The sequence below is a fragment of the Aricia agestis genome, chromosome 10 (assembly GCF_905147365.1).
Source record: "Aricia agestis chromosome 10, ilAriAges1.1, whole genome shotgun sequence".
NCBI classification, from domain to species: Eukaryota; Metazoa; Arthropoda; class Insecta; order Lepidoptera; family Lycaenidae; genus Aricia; species Aricia agestis.
Window position 1 is genome coordinate 10,027,569 of NC_056415.1, and position 26,542 is coordinate 10,054,110.

At 33.9% G+C, this 26,542-nt stretch overlaps 1 protein-coding gene across 1 annotated transcript in view; it reads left to right on the forward strand.

The window, feature by feature from the left end:
* The first annotated feature begins 24,824 nt into the window (after positions 1 to 24,824).
* Positions 24,825 to 26,542, forward strand: part of LOC121731287 — a 36,068-nt gene continuing 34,350 nt past the window's right edge. The window contains exon 1 of the mRNA XM_042120656.1: positions 24,825 to 24,958. Coding sequence (XP_041976590.1) covers positions 24,919 to 24,958 — 40 coding nt within the window. The 5' untranslated portion in view covers positions 24,825 to 24,918. The remainder of the gene's footprint in view (positions 24,959 to 26,542) is intronic.

The window sequence follows — 26,542 nt, forward strand, 5'->3', positions numbered from 1 at the left end:
GGTGTATTTGATACCTTAATTTATGAAATGTGTTAGAATTTCTGAATAAAAATCTTTATTTCCTTGCTTTCTTTCTTGCAATAACAAAAAAAAAAAAAACTATTTAAATAGCTACTATACATGACGCAGCTTTGTTGTCTTTGCCTGGGTCTCAAATTATCTCAATGCCTTTCATCTTAATTGAATAGGCGGCTTAAGTGTGAAGAGGTGACAGGCAGACAGACATACAGAAAACAAACTCTTACATTTATAGATGACTCAATCTTTTCAATCTTTTTTTTTTTAACTTTCTATAATATTATGCTATGGTATCTTGATGGCAAATAAGGTAAAAACCACGTTTTTTGGCTCTCAGGCCACATCTTTCTTTTCATGATAACATCAGTACTATACCGTAAGGGGAAGAATACAGCACTTACAAAGATTACATTTGTGACGTGTGAAAACCATTTATTTTTTGTAGACCGTTTCACTCATATAACAAGTTGACTGAGGTTTCAAAATAAGGAAATTTGACGGTAGTTTCAAGTTTTTTATGTATGATTCTTATGTTTACTGTACAATTTGTACATTCATACGTGGGAGAGCCATGCTTCGGCACGAATGGGCCGGCTCGACCGGATAAATACCACGTTCTCACAGAAAACCGGCGTGAAACAGCGCTTGCGCTGTGTTTCGCTGAGTGAGTGAGTTTACCGGAGGCCCAATCCCCTACCCTATTCCCTTCCCTTCCCTACCCTCCCCTATTACCCTATTCCCTCTTAAAAGGCGGGCAACGCACATGCAGCTCTTCTGATGCTGCGAGTGTCCATGGGCGACGGAAGTTGTTTTCCATCAGGTGACCCGTATGCTCGTTTGCCCCTTATTTCATAAAAAAAAACTTGTAGGGAGAGTAAAACACAGAATACTGTTATATCACTCAACACCACCACTCGGGCTCGTAGCTGATAGAAGAAGTGATGGTCAGACCGAAGTCGAGCGACCACTCCCCACTCTCCCTACTACCTACCCAAGTAGGCGGGGCATGTCTATATTCATCAATACACTACATTTACTAATAAAGATTGAATTTTTATTTTCATGCGATCTTGTTTAATACCTCGATCGTGGGAATCGCAGACACAAAAGATAGTCAATTGTTATGCGGCACCCGGGTACCGATTGAAAGTTGATGGTATAAATAAAAGAGTATATTTTTAAAATGTTGTAAAATGTATCAAAAAACAAAGGAAATGGGGTTAATTGGACCCCATTCCAACAATCAAATCATTCATACAGATAAACCGTAATCTTAACCCTAGAGTGCTAAAAATAACCCCAGGTAAGTAAAAAGTTAGGGAGTCATAAACCACTAACGAGTGCCCGGCGATAATGAATACGCTCGCATTCGGCCCTAACGAGAGGGTTCAAATATTTGAATAAGTACCATCCACACTCGCGAGAAAAATAAAAGCCATTAAAATTAATTATGTAGTTATAAACACACACACTTTTATTTTTTATCTGGATCAATGTCGGTTGATTGGGTGGCATTGGTGATATGGACGATCATTTTGGGCCCTCAGTCCAAATCCAAATGCAGATGTGATGCATACGTGGGAGAGCCATGCTTCGGCACGAATGGGCCGGCTCGACCGCAGAAATACCACGTTCTCACAGAAAACCGGCGTGAAACAGCGCTTGCGCTGTGTTTCGCCGAGTGAGTGAGTTTACCGGAGGCCCAATCCCCTACGCTATTCCCTTCCCTACCCTCCCCTATTTCCTTCCCTTCCCATCCCTACCCTCCTCTATTACCCTATTCCCTCTGAAAAGGCCGGCAACGCAACTGCTGAAAAGTACAATACAATAATAATATTTGTATGATAATAACTCCTACATAACTTTGTATGCTGTCGTAGAGCCAGTCTACGCAATCTTCGTAGCCAGTCTACGCAGTCTTCGTAGCCAGTCTACGCAGTCTTCGTAGCCAGTCTACGAAGTCTTCGTAGCCAGTCTACGAAAGGGCTACGAAACATTATATTGCATAATTATTTTTATCTTCAAAAAAAATATGATCAATACACTGAATTTTAATATCGATTTGTTATAGTAGGACTTATACTGAAAAAAGGCCTCTACCAAAAAGTACTATCTGAGAAGTTGATTTTTAGGCAGATGGGGGACCTCCGTTTGGTCGCGTTACGTCAAACCCAGCCGACAGATCACAATTAACATTGAATTAACATGATCCGACCAAACGATGTTGGTCTATCAACTGGAATCAATCTTCTCGATGGTACATTTGATAATACACTATTATAATGTTATGAAACAAAGCTGTTGACTGCATAATCATCGCGATACTTTAATCAGCAAATATTAATATACCAGATGAATAACGTTAAATAATAATCATTAAATCACAGTGTACATTTTAAATACCGAAACAAAAGTTATTGGGAAATTGGTATTACGGCTGCCGTTTATTAATATTAATTATGCTTCCTTTATACAAGTTTAAACTAACCGACCCAGTGCTGTAATTGCTGGGCTAATTAACTCCCTGTCGCTTGCTCCTGTAAGTACTGTGACCTAGATTTTATTTAATACGCGTATATTACAAATTTGATTTAGCCGGGAAGCGGAATAAAATATAAGTGAATGTGTGTGAATTTCATGTTACGTAACGAAACTAGGTTTGCACGCGGTTTTGCTAAAATATATTACTTGTGTTTTCTATACAGCCTTAAGAGGAGTCCACACCGCCGTTTTTCCATACAAACGTTGTCCCCTGTTTCCTCCCTGGATAATGCCGGTAGAGTTATGATTTTTTGCCTGAATATCTATGGCCACTATATTTTCTTTTTTGTCATAATTTTATTATTAAAAAAGATAGGAACGTCCAAAAACCCAAAAAAATGGCCAGATTTTCCTCTGTGTTCAAACACCCAGAAAACAAAACTGGCTAAAATATACAAATAAAAAATAAAACATAGGAACACAGTTTAAGCCTTGCTTTAATTTTTAATGAAAAAAGTACTTAAATCGGTTAAGTTTTGGAGAAGGAATCAGCGGACAACGAATCGAAGATTTTCTGTTCTTTTATTAAAACGTTTGTCGTGTTGTCGCGCTCTGCGGTGGGAGACTTGAGATTGGTGAGACAGCAATACATTTTCAAATACCTGTTTTCAATTTCTCTCGCCCCTGGTGTATCCTCTTAATGTATTTACTAGGTATTTATTTTTTATTTACGTATAGTTGTTACAAGGAGAGGCGAAACCTATCACAAAATCGTGAATTGTGGAAGGAAAGAGGGAGGCCTTTGCAATAAGACACTATAGGCTGATATTAATAAGAGATATATAGAAAAGAGGCTATAGGCTAATAATAATAATTTTAATTTTATTCAAATTAATTAGGTTTTAAGCTATATTTTTCATTGTAAATACTTAAAAACAAATGTATAAGTGTTAAAACTATTGTTACTCTTCAACCCTTAGCAGTATTTGTGTAAAACTGTGTAATTTTGCAATATAAAATTCAAGTCAAGTGCACCTGTCAACGACTGAACGAATTCAAATAATTGGTGCTGGATTATTATCAAGGACTGCTTAATCCCGGGGAGTATTGCTTTTATTTTTAAATCTTTAAGTCACTTTTTACGATAATTGTAACAATAAATCCACTCCACACCTCTCACCCCAGTGAGATACGTCCACAATCACACTTGGCTAAGTTTATTTCTCTCTTGGCTTGACAAGTCGTGGAAGCGAAGTTGTAGATAAAAACAGTAAGCTCAGTCAAACACAAACCCCAAATACTTTACATACATTATACAAGCAAAGAGACATCCTCAAAAAGACTCAAAATTTAAGTTTACAAAGTTGTACAGTTATATTCATATAAACTATTCAATTTGTCTATATAACTGTCTTCCGCACTTTGTTCTTTGTTTCTTTGTTTATTAGTAATTCTCAATTTCAATTCTATTCCTTTCTTATTATTTTGCTTAGTCTTTCCATTTCCTTTGTAACTGTACATAAATTACATTACTTACATTAAAATATTGAGGCTGGCTTTTGCTTATAAAGTAAAAGGTGACTTGCAATATTAACTACCAAAGTCGTTTAAGCCTAACATACAAAAAACACAATTTCAGTGCTCGGGAATGGACAGCAAAATGATGACTCGCTCAGCCGTGGCCCGCCGTACTGAGGAGCAACAGAAATAAAAAGGACCAATGCCAAATGCTGTTAAGGGAGAGAGACGATAATGAAAAGGAAATGCTATCTGTATTACAAAAGAATAAACAGTTAAAATTAGAACTCAACAAGTTAAGCTTGGACTTTGATGACATTCAGAAACAAAACATGGAACTACAGAGCATCGTCGACGGCTTCGACCAATGCAGGGAGGAGTATGAAAACACTCTCAAGAACTCGGCTAACTTGAAAATCAAACTGAATAATGCTGAGGACTATATTATAAAGCTTGAAGAACAAATCCATGTTCAAAGTGCCACCCAAAGACAAACTTTATTTGATGAACTCATTTGTAACAAAAGTAAGTTTGATTCTAACAGAAAATCATGTAACGTTGACATTTCTACTATTGATTTGACTGGTGACGATACATTACCACTGTGTAAAATGAATAGTAAGAAAAAATTTAAGAAATACATTAAAATCAGAAAGTGCATCAAACAATACTGTAAACTGTCACTGAAAAATAAAAAATGTATAAATAACTTATCAAAACTTGCTAAAGACAACCAAAAATTGAATAATAATTTGATAAATTGTAAAATTGACTTAGTGCAAATTAAATGTAGCTATGAGGCCCATGTATGCAACCTTCAGGCCGAAATTTCAATACTCCTCGACTCCTTGGATAATTTGAAAAAGAAATATGAATTGTCACAGCAAGATATGCAGGGGCATATATCAGCTATGAATGATCTGCTCGAAGTAACTCATTACAATGAGGGGCGGGTTTACTCTCTATTGAGGGTCAACGGCTTCTAAAAAAGAAATAATTAATAAGCTAAGTTCTGATCACTATGGACAAATAGCTTCTTTTAATATGAAATTTGACAGTGACGCGAAGAAAAATCTTGTGTTTATTCCTGTGACCACAAAACGTATTGAGCAATTTAGAAGTAAATTAAATTCAAATATCCATTTATTGGATAGGTCACATAGCTCTGATGAAGCTTTTAATAAATTATTTAAGGAAATTGTGCCACTACGGAATTAAAGACTCTGCTCTCATGTGCCTTTTGACTTCTTACCTAAAAAATAGGACTCAAAGGGTTGAGGTAAATAGTAAAAGGTCCAAAGGAACCAAAATAGAATTAGGTGTCCCACAGGAATCTATATTAGGCCCCTTTCTTTTTCTCATCTATATAAATGACTTACCTTATCTAGTTAAGGGTATTAATAATGAGATAGTGCTTTTTGCTGATGACACTTCACTTATTTTTAAAGTGAAGCGACAACAGTCGAACTACGACGAGGTAAACAGTGCTCTCTCAAAAATAGTACATTGGTTTAATGTTAATAACTTACTTTTAAATTCTAGTAAAACTAAATGTATAAAGTTTACTTTTCCCAACGTTAGGCAAGTACAAACCAATGTAGTATTAAATGATGAGAAGATGAATTTAGTAGACAACACTGTATTCTTAGGTAATACCTAAGAATACAGTGTTTGATAGTTTGACACTTGATAGTAAATTACAGTGGGGTCCTCACAATGTTAATCTTGCAGGTAGGCTCAGTTCTGCAGCATATGCAGTCAGAAAAATTAGGGAAATTTCTGACGAAGACACGGCACGATTAGTATATTTTAGTTATTTTCATAGTAGAATGTCGTATGGAATCCTTTTATGGGGAAACGCTGCCGACATTAATACAATATTTGTGCTGCAGAAGCGAGCCATACGTTCTATTTATAAAATGTCTGCTTTAGAATCTCTGAGAGATAAATTTAAAGAAATTGGTATTCTAACTCTTGCTTCTCAATACATTTTGGATAATGTAATGTATGTTGGAAAAAATATAAGTAAATTTAAAGTTAAAAGTGACATTCACTCTAGGAATACTAGAAATAAGCACAAGCTAGATATGCCGGTGATCAGACTTAGTAAAGTCAGTAAATCTTTTAAAGGTCAATGTATACGCCTTCACAACAAAATCCCAGAAAACGTTCAAAATCTTTCCATTAATAAATTTAATAAAGTAGTTAAAGAACGTTTGTGTGCCAAAGCCTATTATAAGGTCAATGATTTCATAAATGATGGTACACCTTGGGAGTAGGATGGCTTCTTGCAAGGCTATTTCTTCATTATTATAGGACTTACAATTATGTTTGTGGATATTGTATATACTTAATATTTAGTTGTAAACTTTATTTTAAAAGATTAATTTTTTTCTCACTTTTTTTGGTAAAAAAGTTCCCGTGGCCCCGTGCGAGTTTCTTACGCCGGTTCTTCTCGCCGGGTTAGGTCCCGAACCGGTGGTAGGCATCATGTAGGACATTCTGAAAACATTCATTTTAAATTTATTCAGAAATAAAACAATTTTGATTTTGATTTTTGATTTAATATTAGTTGTAATATCAAGTTGATTACAATACATAATATTATGTTTTTGTTATATGTGACCTTTGAAAAAGTATAATGATATAGAGCGAGTCGAGGACGGAAGCGAGCCTTATAAAATACCACAAACAGTCACGATATGACAATAATAACGTCCATGATACTTGCCATTGATGTAAAATTACCATTCAGACTCAGACTCTCTCAGATTTAAATTTTATATTATATTCGAGTACCCTGTACTTTTACACGAGTTGAATATTAAGTCAGTCGATAATGATTATAATTTCCATACAATCCTAGTAATGATGCCTTAATATACTGTATAATATAATAAGGCATCATTACTAAGGTATTATGGATCTTTATTATGGAAATTGTAACAACTTACGGTAGCTCGTTTGAATGAGAATGTTTAAATATTTGTCTTTAAAAGCAGCAATAAAAAAAAATCCTACACGTGTCATAAAAGGCCCATTCACGGCAGGCTGCACGGCAGTTCTGCATTGAATGGGCCTCACTGATTGGTTGACACTCGGTGTTGCCGGCCGGAAACACCGATTGTGAACCAATCATTGAGGACCGTCTTTGCCGTGCAGCCCTGCCGTGAATGGGCCTTTTTACTGCCACAGAGTGGTACAGTAATTACTTAAAAAATATAATGTAATTAATTCAAAAATCGACATAAGCCTGCTACATTATCTGTCGAACTCTTCATTAAAATGAAGGTTAATCATAAATTAATGTCTTTGAGTGCGGCAGTTAGAGTGCAAGACGGCAATAATACTAGTTTCAGACATTTTAACACCTTAGCCATGTCGTTACAATATTACATACACTACTCATTAATAAAATGAGAAAAATATTTGCGATTCGTGGTACTCTATTATCACGAAACAAGCTGTGACGTATCAAAGGTACTTGACGAAGTACGATGTAAACGTGACCGCCATTTTGAATACAGTTTTTACAAGGTAAATGAAATCCACGTGCTACTTCCGGTTACCGAGGTGACAACTTCGAAAATTTTGCTCTGTATTTCGTAGGGAAAGTTTGTTTATGTTTGCTGAGTTATTTTTCCAATCGTTGTTTATTTCTTAATGTAAAACTCTAAGAAGGAAATTGCTTGTTGCAACAATATATTATTATTGTAATTTATGTACTATAAAATTATATTAAAAGTAGAAAAACATTTTAATGAAGAAAAGAAAGTTGAATCTAGTGGTAGAATGTCAATGGCCTGAAAGCATTAAAGGTAAGTGACTATATTTACTCATATGTACCGTCTTATACGATTATTACTAATAGCAAGTGCCGGTGGCTAAAATAATTTGCATAAAGCATTTCCCAGTTTTATGTGTTGGCTCACGGCACACGTAATGACTAAGGAGCTATTTTGTGACGCCCGCGGTACTATAATTAGAGAGTGGAACAAAAGCTTTTAGAATCTGACGAGCTATGACTTTCAGGTTCGTGCGAGTTCGCGAGGAAATAGATATAATACTTATGTAGAATATTTTCATAAAATATAATACATTTGCTTTCGCTAGGTACCTATGTTATGTAAATAAAACGAAAAAGCTACATAAATTTCTGTATTTTTTATTTCATTTTAAATTAATAAGACACATTTTTAACTATGTCAATCAAATGGCGTGGTTTTTTTGAGATTGGTTATTATCATAATTTTAATGTATATGGGAACAACAGGCTACTTGACATATATTCAATTTCATTGAATCAATGCATATTTCTATTAGAACTTGGCCTAGGAAACCGTATTTCACCCTTATCATCAAATAAAAGCTTATGATTGATAAATAAAGTCGATTTGAAAATATGATTTTATGAAAATAGGATTTGTACTGACGAAAACGCTTTTGTGGTACTTCCAATTTGGATGTGACGTCATCAGACTCCTAATTTAATATCTTTTATTTATCGCGCTCGTTATATGTAAGTTTAAATAATAAGAATAAGCCCAGAAAGATTTCTAAAATATATTTTATTGAATAATTCAAATAAAACATCAGTTTTATATATTATCTCCATTTACTGTAGACGGGAAATGAAATGGCCAAAACTTTTCTCCAAAAGTTTTCAACATTACAAAATATGATTTCTAATTATTTATTTAATTAATTTATAATATTTTGCACTTTTAGACTCGTACATTTAGCATATAAAAAATGTTCAATAAAAAGAGTTTAAAATACAAAACGTATGACGTCACACTATGGCGGACAGTGTTTTCGGCGCCATATATAAGGCATATTATTCAATCAACATTTTATGGGTTTCTACTGTGTAAAATATTAAAATATTTTTTTGTGAAAATGAATGATTAAGATGCGATTAGCATGAAGAAAAAATTAGGTCGAGTAGCCTACTAAGTACCTGTTGTAACATGACACTGTTGAGTAATGTAAAAAAGTTAGAAATTATAAATATTGATTTGAATAAATCGTAGTCCAATAAGATAACTGTAAAGGAGGTTGGCAAGTCTTCATACATTTACTGCCTCTCACTCTCAAAACTGAAAAGTGAATCTCATAAATCCTGCACGGAAATAATTATACCTGTCTAAAATAGCGAGCCCTTAGGGAAATTGCCATGCACGAAGAAACATTACAAATGAAAATAGACTAAACTCAAATATTATTTCGCAATGCAAACAAGCTTTTATTTTAACGAGAATGTAGATGAGCAATTAGGAATCGTATACAAAAGGAATTATATATGGAATAAATATTAGGAGCGACCGGGAGTGCTTCCAATTAAAAACACAACAATAGCTGTTTTTTGGTCCTCCCCGATATTTGCATGCTATTGCCTACGCTGATTTGTTCGCGAACCTCCAGTGTACAAAGTTTACGGCGTTATAATTTTATGTATGAACGAGCTTTTGCCCGCGGCTTCGCTCGCGTTAAGAAGTATTATTATGTACAAACTTTCATCCCCTATTTCAACCCCTTGGAGGTAGAATCGATCAAAATCCTTTCTTAACGGATGCCTATGTCATATCATCTACCTGCATGCCAAATTTCAGCCCGATCGGTCCAGTGGTTTGGGCTGTGCGTTGATAGATCACCATGTCAGTCAGTCACCTTTGAGTTTTATATGTATATATTATATAGATAATAAAACTCGAAAATGTTGTATTTTAATTTTTTTTCATATTTTTATCTTCTGCTTTTATTTAAAATGCTTTTTAATCCATATCAGTTTTGCCGCGATAAATTTCGCGAAAGATGCGACAATACACGATTACCGCACGATAAAAAATAATTTCTCAGGAACAAATTTTTGGTTATGTAGTTCTATAAACACTCGCTTTCCCGGAATTTAAAGCAAAAAAATAATAAAATATATCGCCCAAATCAGTTCAGTTGCTAAAGAGTAGTTGTAATAGACATACGAACAGCTACATACTACTAACATTTTAATTTATTTTATGGATTCAAAATACCGATTTATTATTATTATTATTAATATACTTAAGCATAAACTTCATTAATTTTCTTATATCAATAAACTGCGTACTACGTAGTATTTATTTATAATATTTTGTTCACAAAAGGTTAGATTAATGCGTTGTTATAATATAAAGGTTGTGTATTTAAAGACAATTGCGTTGTAGGTGTTTAAATGTCGGTAAATATTCGTGACCTAATAATATACACATATTATTAGGTCCGAAAAATATTTCATGAATGGTTAGACTTTCATTGAAACTCATTAGAGCCCTTCACAACTCAAATATTATGGTGCTTGCGCCATAGAGGCGCCTAGTTTATAGAGATATATTGCCATTAAATTATGACAGATAAATATTAGTCTAAAAGATATCCGCTGCTTTTCACAGGGGATTGAAAAAAATCACTCAATTTTTAAACGACTTCCAGAAAGGTTATATTTAAATGTTCGTCTGTTTATATATTTTTTAATTTATATTATTACGACTTGCAACATTTGAAAATATAAATTGTAATATTGGAGTAATCAATATCTTAAAAAAATTAAGTAATTTTATTTCTCTAAGCTAACGTTTATGAAATAAAAATACAGAAAAGCACTTTTCAAACCGAATCGCAATACATAGCCAAACAAAATGGCGGCCGAACTACAAATCCCGTATCTATGCTCACTACATAAATCAGGCATAAATAAAGGAGCTCATAAGCTGTCAACGTAGTGCCATTCAGCGTGGGTCGGCTCCGTAATGTCCTAAAATAAATCAACGTTCACTAAAAATATCTACCTACTGAGTTCGACGGATTAAAAACTGATACTGCGACATTCCGTTGACACTAATTAAATTCCATCCGCTTTTAAGCGTTCTGAATACATGATGCCGATAACTTATTGCAGTTTCGGTTGCATTTTGTTTTATTATTGAATTTTAATACGGCGTTCACACTGTAAACCAAATACCTCCATTTTGTCTTCAATTATTGCTCGTAATATTCCACGTCGATATTAAGCATAGTCTACACAGGTTCTTAATTGTGGCGGCATGGCAATCATGGTTTTCCGTGATGGCTCAACGTAGACGTAAACATCATAATATTATAGTTTTCCAAACAAGATTTTCTATTTTTCAATTTCACTACTCCTACTATAAACTTCGATTACATTAATTTGGATTATCATACTCAGCCTTTACGTGCAACGTAATTAATTGTCTGAAATAATATTTAACCAATTAACCTCCAATTAATAAAACTAAACGCTAAAACGTTAAAGAAACTATGAGAAAAAAAGCGGCCAAGTGCGAGTTGGACTCGCCCATGAAGGGTTCCGCAGCAGCAATAAGGTTTATTTTAATGAAAGTAAAAGGTTTTTGATTTATTTTTATATTTCAGTTGATTTTAAAATGAAAATTAATTTAAGGTTTACTATTTAAGACGTATAAAAAAAACTACTTGCTAGATATCGTTCAAACCAAATTTCGTTGGTAGTTTTTATAGTAATGTACATTATGTATTATTTTTAGACTTATCATACCCTATATATATATATATACTTTAGAAGTTAGAGGGGGGGGGGGGACACATTTTACCACTTTGGAAGAGTCTCTCTCGCAAACTATTCAGGTTAGAAAAAAATGATACAAGAAACCTCAATATTATTTTGGAAGACCTATCAATAGATACCCCACACGCATAGGTCAGATGAAAAAAAAATTTTTTGTTTCAGTTGTACCTATGGGGACCCCTAAAATTTTTAATAATTTTTCCATTTTTGTATCAAAATCTTAATGCTGTTTACAGATTACATCTACTTACCAATTTTAAATAGTATAACTCTTATAGTTTCGGAGAAAAGTGGCTGTGACATACGGACGGACAGACAGACAGACAGACAGACAGACATGACGAATCTATAAGGGTTCCGTTTTTTGCCATTTGGCTACGGAACCCTAAAAATGGCTTCTATGAAAGAATTAAATGCCATAACAGTACTTCTTAAAGACTTTTTTCTAATTAAAACTTGTCTTGCGCTAGTCCTTGCCTCGTCATCTTTGTATTTCTCATTTTAACGTCTACTTTGAATATTATGAAGACGCTTACCAATATAATTTAATTTTAATAGTCAAGGAATTTAAATTGAGTGTAAGGAATTGAAATTGAAAATTGAGTGAGAACCTAAACCTAACCTAACCTAATAATAAAAAATAAAAAAATATCTAATAATATTATTAAAAAAAGACGAACAAGAATTTCAATCTTTGTAAATAATGGTTTGCACTTTTATTTATTAATATTTAAAGACAAATTGTCCCTACTTAATTTGGTTGGGTTATATCGAGCCAGGCAAAAGTCCAAAACAGTTAACATTCATGATATAATGTCATAACCCAACCAATATATTATTATATTGATTCATAGACATGGCATGTAGATGGTGGATCTACAATCTACATGCCACTTATGAATCGATATTTTCTTTGAGAGTTTATATAAAGTAAATATAATCCATAACTGGATAATGAAAACACTGCTTTATTATATTTTCATAGTTTAATTTATACTAGGAATCTCAAAACGCAAGCAAACATGGCCGAATAATTTTAAACTTGTCGTTTCCGGCGCGCTGTCAATTTACTTTTTCTATTTACTTTTTACCCAAAACTTTGTCCACATGCTAGCAACAATGTACGGAGTTTAATGAATGAACCAAACGCGAACGCGCTAGTTTAAACGCCATATTATTATGAAAGTTTATAAAATAGCTATTGTAAATAAGGGAAATTTTTATGTAACTGCTAAGGAACGTTCTTACATAGTTGCTTTTGTCAGTTGGTGATTCAAAAAATATATTTTTAACATAATTTATTATTAATCCAGAACAGAATAGTTAGTATTAAAGACGTAAAAGCTCTTATAATTTAAGAGCTCGTACAAATTAACATTTCATTAATATTATATAATTAATTCTAGAACTTCTTTGAAGGGCGCTTACATAATATAAATAAAGTTTTACAAATACGCTCAAATGTATAAATTGGGTTCTCGAAAATAATAATTACAAAATTTTAAGTAAGTATTTATAAACAGGCCAGCGTGGTCTACGGATGTGGATCCGATTGAAGACGTGTGGCATATCAATGGGTGAACGGTACGAGTTAAAACTCCAGCTCCAAAATGTGTCCAGGAGCTCAAGTTGGCGCTAGTGGAGGAGTAGGAGAATATCCCACAGGAAATGATTGACAATTAAAATGCAAGCATGGAATGGCGTATCCAGGCCCTCTTGAGATCCATAGAAGGCATTACACGCTTTTAACATTTCTTTAATAAAAATGGAGAATTTATCTTAAAACTTACTACTGAAATTTCAAAGATTTTCTTAATTTTTTGATTTTTGCTGATTATTTCTATTTTTCACGTTTTTATGCCCTAAATTTATATAAAATTTATTTTTTAATAATCAATTAGTAAATAATTAAATAAATATATAAAAATCAGTGAACTTTAAAGTGAAATTTAAAAAAAAAAATTAAAATTTTGTTATGTTCCTCTAATTTTGCCGGTGTGTGTATTTCAATCCTTTTGGAATTTTAAATGACGATATGGGGTTGGTTACAAAAAATTACAATGCATAATATTATGAATAACGATAGATACCGCATGTGTATGTACGAGTACTTCGCGTGCCATATCACGTTCCCAAATGACGAGCAATGCTCGTCTTTCGAAAGTATATATCTGCTATCAGAATCGGATGTCAATAAGAATTTTAAAAATGCCTAAATGCCCAAAAGTGCCATATTGAGCTGTAGAAATTCAAATAGAAACGGTGGCCAAGATAATGGACACGATACTTATCACCGGTACGTCACATTAGGTAGGAAAAAAGTTACAGTTTTCATACAAATGGAGCGACATGCGGTATCTATCTCGATCTATGTCTGTGTGAATAACGTTAAATTAGGAATTTTGATAGATAGCCCCTGATTCAAAATAAATTTAGCACAGAGCGGGCTGATGATGATAAACTATAGCTAAGAACACGTATGATGTCCGTTTCCAAACAAAAAAACCAGTATATCACAATCGGTCCACCCGTCTGGATGCTATGTTGCACAAAACAGTGTGGATAGACAGATACGTCAAACTTATAACACCCGCTTTTTTCGGAGGTTAAAAATTACTCACAGACAACCGGAGCAAATAGTATTTCGAAAAATGTTGTACCCCATGTTACCTGTGGCGCTATTACGAATTGATTTATTAAAATCTGTTAAGTAGCTTAGACACATACAGATATAGACTACCAAAAGCTTTATCGTTTCTTTCGACTTCACCGTAGTCGAGTAAAAATACTTATTACAGAGCTCCACCTCATAAATCATTTAAAAATAGTTCAGATAAAATCAGACACAAGTTTGGATTCGATTACTGTGATAAGCTTGCGTCACTAGCAAAAGGTTGGTTTATATAATTACTAGTTGGTTGCGTTCACACCGACTGGAACAACTAAACCGATGTGTAATTAGCGTGCACGTGATTAAAAGCGTTTTCACTACAGAACGCTTAGTAGGTTCTAGAAACATGTACTCCTATTCTATAATATGCATAATAGCAACTTTAAGCTGACGCCGCGTTAAAGTAAAAACCGTGTTGGATATGTATTAGATTGCTTATTTTCTATGAGAAACCCGGCCCGGGCCCGGCCTCTCATAGAAAACAAGCAATGGAACAGCAAAAAATGGAAAGGGCGTAAGCGACAAAATGGTTTTTGTCGCGTAATTTAAAAACCATAAATACATTTCATATAAGCTATGGGCAAATTAAAGTGTATGTTTGAACCAATCTATGTACAAATTTTGCAAGCATAAATCACTCTCCTCTGTTGGCAAAATAGTAATCCGATATAAAAGTTGACCAATCGTATTATGCTATGGGTAATTCAAAGACAAAGACATGATGAATACTGACAATGAACTTTAATTTCTTAGCTTTAGTCATTGCTGAGAAAAATCGATATCGCTACAGTCAAATTATCAAGGCGTCGCGTCGCTTTAATGCGTTTTCAAAATTCAGTTTATTTCGAAGAAGATTTGGTATATAAAACTACGCAATAGTTTTGCCATAAAATGTCAAACCATCATCAAATGTGTTCTGATTGATCAAAGTTCAAGAATGTAGTATTCTGATAACTTTTGGAGCAGGAAGCTATTTGACTATATCACTGTTTGGTAAGATTCGGGCTGAAGCAAATCTGTTTTAATGTTGAATTAAAACAGTGGAATCCTGATACTGATCTAAGAAGCATATTCTTGAGACTACACTGAGAGCTTTAAGTTTAACTTGAGTGATCCTTAGGAATAACTAAATTATAAATTTAACAACGACATTATTAATTTACATATTGTCATCTTTCTATTGTACTGAGCTGAGTACAAGAGCTCTTAATTACTAAAATCTTATTTTCAGAAAAACAATAATTACAGACAACTTGTGACAAAATAGGCCTTGCGAAGCCAATTAATAAATTATAATATAAACCTTAATCCTGTTTCGCACGTTAAAACGTGCGTAAATACCCTAGGGGCTAGGGCTTACTTGCACAAATCGAGGTTAAAGTTAATCTTGGGTTTCCTATCGTAATATTGTTATAAGTATCCACTAAATACATCCATGCGCAAATCTTCAAAACTTGTCCATTCATCTCTATGCACTTGATCTCTTATACAGAATGTAATAAAACAAAGTGATAATACTTAAGAGGTATATTAGTGCCCTGTATATAGTTTATCGTTTCAGCAGAAGAGCTGAAAGAGTATTTTTTTAAACTTTTGTTTGAACAAATTCATGACGCTAGGGTATTTATATAAATAAATAAAAAAATACTCTTTCAACGCTGCTAATTTCACAGTGAACTCTATATATTTTTAGAAAGAAGGAGAATTGTTACGTCAGTTTAATTCATAAAAATATCTAGGTTAATTTGAATTTGTGTGCAAATCATTAGTGGAATCGGATGATCAATAAAAAGCATAAGGTATATTTCTGCGCTACCGTTTATTGGCATCGTTTCAGGGCACGATCCGCTAACAACGAGTCGACGACCTACATATTATGCCAAGACAAAAATTTGCATCCGCTTTTGTAAGTTTAAATGTTACTAACGATGGACACCTATTTAGGAACGAACGTTTTTATTTAGGTAGAGCTTGATAAGAAGTAGCAACTCTGATTGTGGGAGCCAACATTTTTCTAGTTGACTTAGTTATTTAAGCGAAATCACTCATGGTGCTTAAAATAATTGTGGTGAATCTGATAAAGTGAGTGTAGTAAAGTGGGCCTATCCGGCAAGTGCGCCATATACCTACCTATGTATGGAAAAATAGCTATATGGCGCACTTGACAAGTAGGCGCACTACTTGTCAAGGCGCACACTCACTATACCTCAATGTCTTTATTAAGGTATCAAATTCACCATAATTATGAGAAAATAAAAAAATGTGATAAGAATTTAAATTCTTAAAAGGAGTAGAGTAAATGAAACAAGCTAGCAATTATTAAGAAAAAGCTCAATTTAACCATTTATTCATTCAAAAATTCAAACAAAATTTTTAATAAAAGAGTATATTTTGCAATAATTTAGTTTGCGGAAAACTTGACAGAATTTAATTATGTATTAACTAATCTTTAAAATCTTTTTTTTTTTTTCATAATATAATAATATTCATGATAGTCCATCCTTTTACTTTGACCCCTCTAGGCCTGAACCATGTTTTGACGAATTCCAGTACAAAGTTCTTAGGGAACCTAAGGTATCCTAATTAGGTTACGGTTACGTAATAATGAAAACTGTATTATACAAAAATCTTGCCATGAAATCTAATACTTAACGTAAATCGCTTCTTATTACTAACATAAAAGGATACGACTAAAAATTTTCAGAAAACCCGGGGCCAATATTATCGAACTTGTCCCAGTGCATGTCTATATAAAATAATATCATTACTTGGCTAGAGGCCAAGAGTACTCGAAAGTGGTACAAATGCCTTGGTAAGTAACGAACCGAGCCGCAGCGAATTCCCCTTAACTCTAACTTACTGACATCAGATACTGTGTCCTAATTAAACACACGGATATTTAATAATTCATACTGAAAATGTGTTCCGACGCTTTGCTGTATCGTGTTTAATAGTCATAATTGTCTAACTCTAGTCTCCCTTATATATATCTTTGGTGTAATGCCCTCTAGATACAAACATTGTAGACGTTTCATGGAACAGGTAATTTAAGACGACGCCTTGATAATTTGGCTGTAGCGATATCGATTTTTCTCGGCATTGACTAAAGCTAAGAAATTAAAGTTCATGGTCAGTATTCATCATATCTTTGTCTTTGAATTACCCATAACATAACACGATTTATCAACTTTTATAACACAGAATAATCAATCAAAAATACCTCTGTAAAAAAGGAATTCCTATTTTTCCAACAGAGGAGAGTGATTTAAGCTTCCAAAATTTGTACATAAATTGGTTCAAGCATACACTTTAATTTGCCCATAGCTTATATGAAATGTATTTATGGTTTTTAAATTACGCAACAAAAACCATTTTGTCGCTTACGCCCTTTCCATTTTTTGCTGTTCCATTGCTTGTTTTCTGTGAGAGGCCGATCTAAAACATATCCAACACGGTTTTTTACTTTAACGCGGCGTCACCTTAACATTTAGCTCAGAATGGATGGTTTGAAGAATGTTTTTGATATGTACCAGTCATCTCGTATTATTACTGCAGTAGTTTGCTTATTGACATAATTTCTACCTAAACACGAATATTGAACTATAATTGAAGCGCGATACTAACACTTTTGCGGGTTATCGAAACAGTCAGTAGCATTAGGTTAATGGATGATTTTATAGTTCTTTGACCGAACTGGAGTGGTAAATAAACGAAGAGTTTACAAACAAGTACGCATGGATATTGTTCAGTTAACAATACCTTCCTTAACAGTTTCTGCGACTATAACTGGTTTTATTGAAATTAGTCAGTCCATCTGTCCTAATCAAACTTGGAAACAACATTGTAATATTTCCAACGCGGGAATTGAACGAGCGACCTCTAGCGCTACGCTCTATACGCTACTGGACCACGGTGCTGATCTAGATGGCGGAAAACATACTTTCTATAGGAACAACATAACAAAACGTATTTATCTACTCAATATAATCGTAAAATATCAAAAACAGCTCAGCTTTTTTCCAGAGCTTCCTAATATTATTTACGCAGCGATATTTCCCTTTGAAAAATCTCTCAGATGTGATCATAAATTGCTCGGTTGACATAATAGCGTGAAGGGAACTTGGATTTATGCATTCATGATTAACGGTAAGGGTTTGGATTACGTTCTCTGTTTGGAGTCGTCATAACTACGCGATTACTATGCTATTTGCTTATGAAAATCTTAATTATTCTGTTTGATTAATATATATAGTCGATATAGTCATTATAGTTATAATTTGGAGTGTTTTGAGGGACTTAATTCCTAAAATCAGTAAATTACTAAAATCATGAATGGCAATAACATTTCGCCAAACATTAATTATTGTCTTTGCAATCGTTAACTATTATCCAAACGTCAAGAATAAAAAAAAAATCTTAAAATAAAATTTTCTTATTATGGAGAGGTATAATGAAAGGACTACTACTTCCACTCCTAGGCTGGCGTTCTACTCTTCGTCCGTCGACGTACGCATTATCGATCAGGTCACATGTGCTGATGCGAGCTTACACATTTTACATTCATACAGTTTATACATTCATTTCAAAAAACAACATTGCCATTTCAGATGTAAAAAGGATTTTTAAGAAATAAACTAAACTCTTTTACAGCTTAACCCCTTAAAAAGAATATATTTAAAACTAGGAGCTCTTAACACTGCGTATAATCGTCGCACGTGGCTGTCAGACGGGCGGCCGGTAGGACCGGACCGCTTTATCACTTAATTTGAATCGTGTCCTGAATTCAGAGTATACTCGTAAAACCAATTTCGGCCAAAACGAAATCATTGTCAAATGATTAACTCCGACAGTCCATGAATTGTAACGGCCATTTTAACGTCGATAGTGAGTACTTAAAGTTTAGAATGCATTTGGAATTCAATAATTGAAGGAGCAAAAGCTGAAAACACATTTAAACAAGTATTATATTATATTCGCCATTTTTATAATTTCCGAATTTTATTTAATCTGTGTATTATTTTTATTTTTTAATTATAAATGGCCTGAAAACAAATAATAATAATAACTCTCACACCGGTTTCGGTGACGATGGCTGCTTTCATTGAAACCAAGCCCGTTAAGCAGGAGTAATTTTTATAGTGCGCAAGTGTGTGCACAGTACACAAGAGCACTCTCTCTTCCCTTACTCTCATAACCCAGTGGGACGGAAGACCGACACGGTGAGGGATCAGGTGCAGGACCGACTTTTTACGTGCCCATCCGACGCATGGATCATTTTCCTTGTCAGACAATTAGGTGATCAGCCTGCATTTTCCTAACCAATCTTGGAAACATGTTTCCAACGCGGGAACCCACGACCTCCACGAGTCAAGAGCCACGTTTTAAACCACTGGACTACAAAGGCACAAAGCAGGAGAGATGGGAATACATTTTCGCTGCACGTTATCACCAGAGTTTAATATTCTAACCCGTCCCAAGAAGGTACTATCAGAAAAGTTGATTTCTAGGCAGATGGGGGACGTACGTAGTTTGGTCGCTTTACGTCAAACCCAGCCGACCGATCACAGCTAAGTTAACATTCACATTTCAATTGACATAAGCCGACCAAATGACGTGGGCCTGTCAACTGCATAGGAATCAATTTCCTCGATAGTACAAAACTGAAAAGAAGTTTCCACGTTGAAAAATTAATAGGCGTTGAATTATAGCAAAAAAATATACTCATTTTATTTTTGTGCATGAAAAGTGATTATTTATTAATTAATTTAAAAACATGAGAGTCGAATATTTCAGTCGTAAGGTTAATCTGATGTTATAAATGACAGGTAAATATTACAGATATACAATGTTTTCCATGAATTTACATGATGCTTCTTTCAATTTCGCTTTTTGAATGAAGTTAATATATGACCATTATTAAGGTATTTTTAATCGTTTCATTGTGTTATTTATAAATGGGTTCGTCTTTTGATCGTCTCCTATTTAGTATTTGAAAAAAAAAACAATTTTATTAATGTACAATAGAAGTAACCCTAACCTTATTACAAGGGAACAAAAAACAAAACAAAGAGGCTGGTTATATATTTCTTTGTAACCTATAAGTTTATAAATAAACATTATATTATTACAAACGTAAACCACAATGCTTCTATTTTTGTCTAACAGTGTGCAAAAACCTAATTACAATAAAAATTTGACATAATTAATATTATCCTTATAATATTTTTGTTATGATCCAGTTTTCAAATTGTAGTGGATAATGTAATGCTGTACCTTTTGCATACAAAGTTACAAAGAGTAGACGCTTATAGTTTAATACGAAAATACCCACAGAATTTTAAGATGCAGAAGTTATTCGTAGCGGCTCCGTAGCACCGTAGCACGTCGTAGCATAGAAAACTACACTTGAATATTTTGTTTTTATGTACGTTTACCAATACTATATTATCTATGTAAAGTTATAAAATGGTATGTTAGTACTATTTACTTGCTAATTTCGCTAATACATGGGTAAAATATAGTTAATCAAAAGCTAGACAAACAGAAAAATAGAGTAAGAAAGTGGTTTAAAAAGTTAATTGACTTGTTGGGTTCTGTAAAACATTTAGAAAGATCAGGACAAAAGCTATAAATTCAAATTAAAGTTCGTAGATATATATATATATATATATATATATATATATATATATATATATATATATATATATATATATATATATATATATATATATATATATATATATATATATAATATATTTATATGTATATATATATATATATAATTAAAATCCATTTATATATATATATATATATATATATAAATGGATTTTAATTGTGTTAGTAACGCTAAAACTCGAAAACGACTGAACGGATTGGGCTAATTTTAGTCTTAAAATATTCGTAGAAGTCTACGGAAGGTTTTAAAGTGACATGAAGTTCACCGGGACAGCTAGTAATAATAATAATATCTATAATATCTATGGACGCTTTACACCACGTCAGTCTGGCCCCGTACTAAGTACCTAAAGGACTTGTGTTACGGGTACCAGACAACGGAAATATATTTAATACTTTTATATTATACATATATTTAAGATTTTTATTATATCATACATATATTTAATACACATCCAAGACCCAGAAACATTGAAAACTTTTTGTTCCGTCGGCGGGATTCGAACCCGCGACCCAGGGATTGCGCTACCGATGCGCCACCAACTGAGCCACAGAGATCAAAAATGTATAAAAAAATAAAATAAAAATAAAAAATGTTTTATTTCTGAGTAGATTTTAAGAAAATACTTTCAGAATGTTAATATTAGCTACGGTGCCTACCACCGGTTCGGGAACTATCCCGCCGAGAAGAACCGGCGTAAGAAACTCGCACGGGGCGCACTTTTTTTACCAAAAAAAAGTGAGGTAAAAAAATTCATCTTTTAAAATAAAATTTACAATGCTGTAACTTTAATTTATACAATGTCAACATACATACATAGTAAGTCATGTACAATAATGTAGAAGTAGCCTTGTAAGCAGCCATCCTACTCCCAAGATGTGCCATCATTTATGAAATCATTGACCTTATAATAGGCTTTGGCACACAAACGCTCTTTGAATACTTTCTTAAATTTATTAATGGAAAGATTTTGAACGTTTTCTGGGATTTTATTGAAAAGGCGTATAATATAATGATATTTATTAATAATATATTGTATTTATTTTGTATTTATTGCACGCTTTACATCTCAGTGTAAATGTGTTACGACTTACGAGTACTAGACAACATAAACTTTTTTCTATACAAATATCTCAGGTTTGTATAGGTTGTAGGTGTAGGTTGGTAACAAGATGACACCTGCTACTCTGTTGCGCCAAAATTTGTCTATCGCGTGGAAACCGTACATTTTCCGGGTTAAAACTACGTCCCGGTGTCCTTGCCTGGGACTCAAACTATCTATCTCCATACCACAGCGAAATCGGTTGATCAGTTTGGGTGTGAAGAGGTAACAGACAGACAGATGGACGAAAAGACGCACTTTCGCATTTATAATATTTGTATGGATATTTAACACATATCTAGGCCCAGGAATGTCGAAAACTTTTGTCCTTAGTTGGATTCGAACCCGCCAAACTAAATTGAGCGTCGACGCGCTAACCAAGCGAGTCACACAGTCGTCGTATAAATCAAGTTATTCATAGCAATTGTACAGTCGAGCTAAGGTTTTTCCTTGATCTATGAGCACAATATAAATATACTAAACAGTAAGCCAATCTATTTTAAACAGCTTGAATCTGACATTTCGCCTATTAGTGTGATATCAGTTCATTAAAAATAGCAAAACATTATTACAAAAGCAAGCAAATATTACCGTGTTGAGAGAAATTTCGTGGATACGGTTGAGCTACTCTACTGTATTTATATTGTGTTAGCCTCTATCCCACGGGTGCAATCATTTGACTTTTGCGGTAGATTTTCCTGCAGTAAGTGCTTCAGGTTTAGTTGGATAGCGTTATTATTATCGTTTATATGACTGTGAAGAACCACGATTTCTCTGGTGGAGTTTTATAAATCGTGAATACTCGGTATGTTATATTTTTGTTAAAGCAAATTTCAGTTTCAAGTTTAAAGGTTTTAGTATCGTATAATATTGTAAATGGTGTAGATTTTAAATTATAAATATTGCTTTAGTATGCAAGATGCATTTTGTCATATACAACAAAAAAATACAACAAATATTATGAATTTAGGAGTGTCTGTCTTGCTCAAAACGCTCAAAACACTGACCCGACTGATGAAATATGATTTAAATCCCGGGATTAGTAGATTAATCTACACTAACATAATAAAGAAGTAAAGGTTTTTTTTTTGTAGAGGGTAATCTCTGAAAATACTGGTCCGATTGAAAAAAATAACTTTGATAGAAAGCTGGTGTGTTTCTGAGTGACATTGAGTAGAATATATATTTTTATGTATAAAAAAATATGTTTTTTTCCTGAAATTATGTCGTTCTCGGAATTCCATGAGGGCGAAGCCGCGGGCAAAAGCTAATATAATATATAATCATTTTTACCGTAACAAAATTCACGTGATTATCAAGCGTGATTATTAGACGTGGGAGAGCCTTGCTTCGGCACGAATGGGCCGGCTCGACCGGTGAAATACCACGTTCACACAGAAAACCGGCGCGAAACAGCGCTTGCGCTGTGTTTCGCCGAGTGAGTGAGTTTACCGGAGGCCCAATCCTTTACCCTATTGCCTTCCCTACCCTACCCTATTCCCTTCCCTTCCCATCCCTACCCTCCCCTATTACCCTATTCCCTTTTAAAAGGCCGGCAACGCACCTGCAGCGCTTCTGAAGCTGCAAGTGTCCATGGGCGACGGACGTTGCTTTCCATCAGGTGACCCGTTTGCTCGTTTGCCTCTTATTTCGTAAAAAAAAAGTCCGCGCGATCTACGTATCGGACATGAAAAGTACATTTTAGATTCACCACTCACTCATTAGATTCAACATCTACATCAAGATTCATTATGACTACGCCGATGGGTCTCTATTATGTAACGAACTAATTAGCTGTAGAATTCACGTCATACATTCCACAAATTCATAGTTAAATTCCGTTTCCATTATCATGTGATGGCGAATGACGTCCCCATCATTAACTATATTAGTCGGCGTACGTAATTTAAGTTCACAAATGCTAAATGAGGGTAGTATATTTTGTAGTGGTATATAATAATATATAGTATATATGTAGTTATATAGACGTGGGAGAGCCATGCTTCGGCACGAATGGGCTGGCTCGACCGCAGAAATACCACGTTCTCACAGAAAACCGGCGTGAAACAGCGCTTGCGCTGTGTTTCGCCGAGTGAGTGAGTTTACCGGAGGCCCAATCCCCTACCCTATTCCCTTCCCTACCCTCCCATATTACCCTATTCCCTCTTAAAAGGCCGGAAACGCACCTGCAGCTCTTCTGATGCTGCGAGTGTCCATGGTGACGGAAGTTGCTTTCCATCAGGTGACCCGTTAGCTCATTATTATATTAAATAACTATACATATTATATATCATATTTTTAAATAACTTTTGAGTCCGAGTTTAACGGCGGCACTGAAAGAGATTGTATGGTAATACAATATGGTAATAATATGATAGAGTTCGAAAGAAAAAATTTCCATGGAATAATCAAAATCTTCATTTAATTAAAGTTAACTAATCATTAAATCTTTTTATTTGTGAAAAAGGCTTTAAACCAACGATTAATTTTAATTATGAGTAAAATTTGCCCGTTGAAAACATTCTAAACTCACATTTTGCAAACAATAATTTACGTTAGCACACTATCATTTGACCGTATCCACTTGCCTAATCGCCTGACCATCGATCAAATCCATCGAATGTACAAAGCGTCCAAAAAAAATTGATGGAGCGATATCATATAATCAAATTATAAAGTTTATCAACTCGAACCTAAAAGATGCGGGCGCGGGGAGGCAGCGTGGCCAAAGCCTTCAGTCTCGAAGCCTGCGCCGCCGAGGACGGACGTGTATACAGTGCGCTCAAACGTAGTTAGTGCGAAGTGACGACAACATTCTAGTGATGTGATGAAAACTGGATAAACTGATAAGGATGTATTTTTTATTGGCGCTCCTCAGTTTGCTTGTGAAAGGTATTTTTTTTTTTGAATATGCGATTATTACGATTGGATACTTTTTGTTTCGTATTTTGTGAATTCAAAAACTCTGATCTTAAAACGTCGTATGTTGTAGTTTTGTCAACAAATAATAACTATTACCAAGGTGTGATATACTATTATATTAGAGGTGTGTTTGCTCAAAATATTTCTTTTTACATATTTTTTTTACATATGATTTTTTTCTCGTACATAAGAATATGTACGAGATATCTGAAATATTCTACCAATTGCAAGTAGAATAAGTCTTAAAGATATCGTGGAAAACAAGAACAATTACGCTAGATCGTATCATTGAAATGCTATCCTGCACTTTCCTTATCTCGCCCGCAATTTTTCAGATAAGCTCACAATTAGTGCTTACATTCTTCTTCACTGAACAATATTGAAGAAACCTGTGTAGGTACTCGCAGTAGGTATTATAATATTGTTAAAGATTTTCTACTAAGAAAACATTAAGGAAATCATTGGAAAGTTTTGGAAATAACCTAAATTTTATTTTACTTCAGTTATAAATGCATAAGTGTCTATGTTTATTGCCTCTACACTCCGAATTTCTTACAAAGATAAGTTTAAGTGGACACAAGATAAAAAAATTTGGTCACCGGGCGATAAAATAATTTTAGTACACAGTAGCGGACTACTCTAAAATTCTTAACATTGATTAGTTATTATTCTTTGATTTAGGGCCTGTTTCACCACTTCCTGATAAGGCTATCCACCAATTAACTTGACAGATCAAGTATGGAGAATCTGTCAAAAAAGTTGTGAATAGCCTATTAGGCACTTTATCAGAAAGTGGTGAAACAGGCCCTTAATATTGTATTGAATGTAAATTCTTGTGGTCGCTAATGACCATAGTTGTTACAAGCGACCTTTAAATAAATAAATAAATAAATAAAAATAAATAAATAAAAAAAACATTTGGTGTTTATTAATTGGTGAATTATGAATATTAATAATTAATAATAATTTAACCGATTATATTTACCTAAATTGGTTCATGAAAGGTGATTTTCGTTAATGTTCACACTTGGTGCTTGAGGACAAAAATACTTTTCTGGAATTTTCCAGCGTGAGTGTTATGTGGTTTGGTTACCTAATGTTTATACTTAGGCAGTAGGTGCTGCTTAGACTTGCTCATAATAATATTGATAATCGGCTTTGTTGATACTTTTATCAACTTTTGTTTACATCTTTATATGTTCTCAATATTAAATCAAAATAGAACATATAAAATATAAATAACATTTTACAGATAACAAAGTTATACAAACAAAAAAAGACCAGTTTTTCATTCATATTGTGTGAGTTACTCAAAGGTCGATATATATATTTATGCATCCGCGCGGACGAGCAGTCTGGCCGCTGCACCGTGAGATCACAAGCGATTGTATGTAACGAATTAGTTAGAATCAGGCGTTACTTGGCGGAAATCCATAGCTTAAAATTTAGTATGTTATTATTTTTAGCAATATTCCGCGAAATAAACCTCAACCTGTAAGTAATGAGTGACTGTACGCATAGACATGCGTATAGTACCTCCCTCCTCTCCCAAAC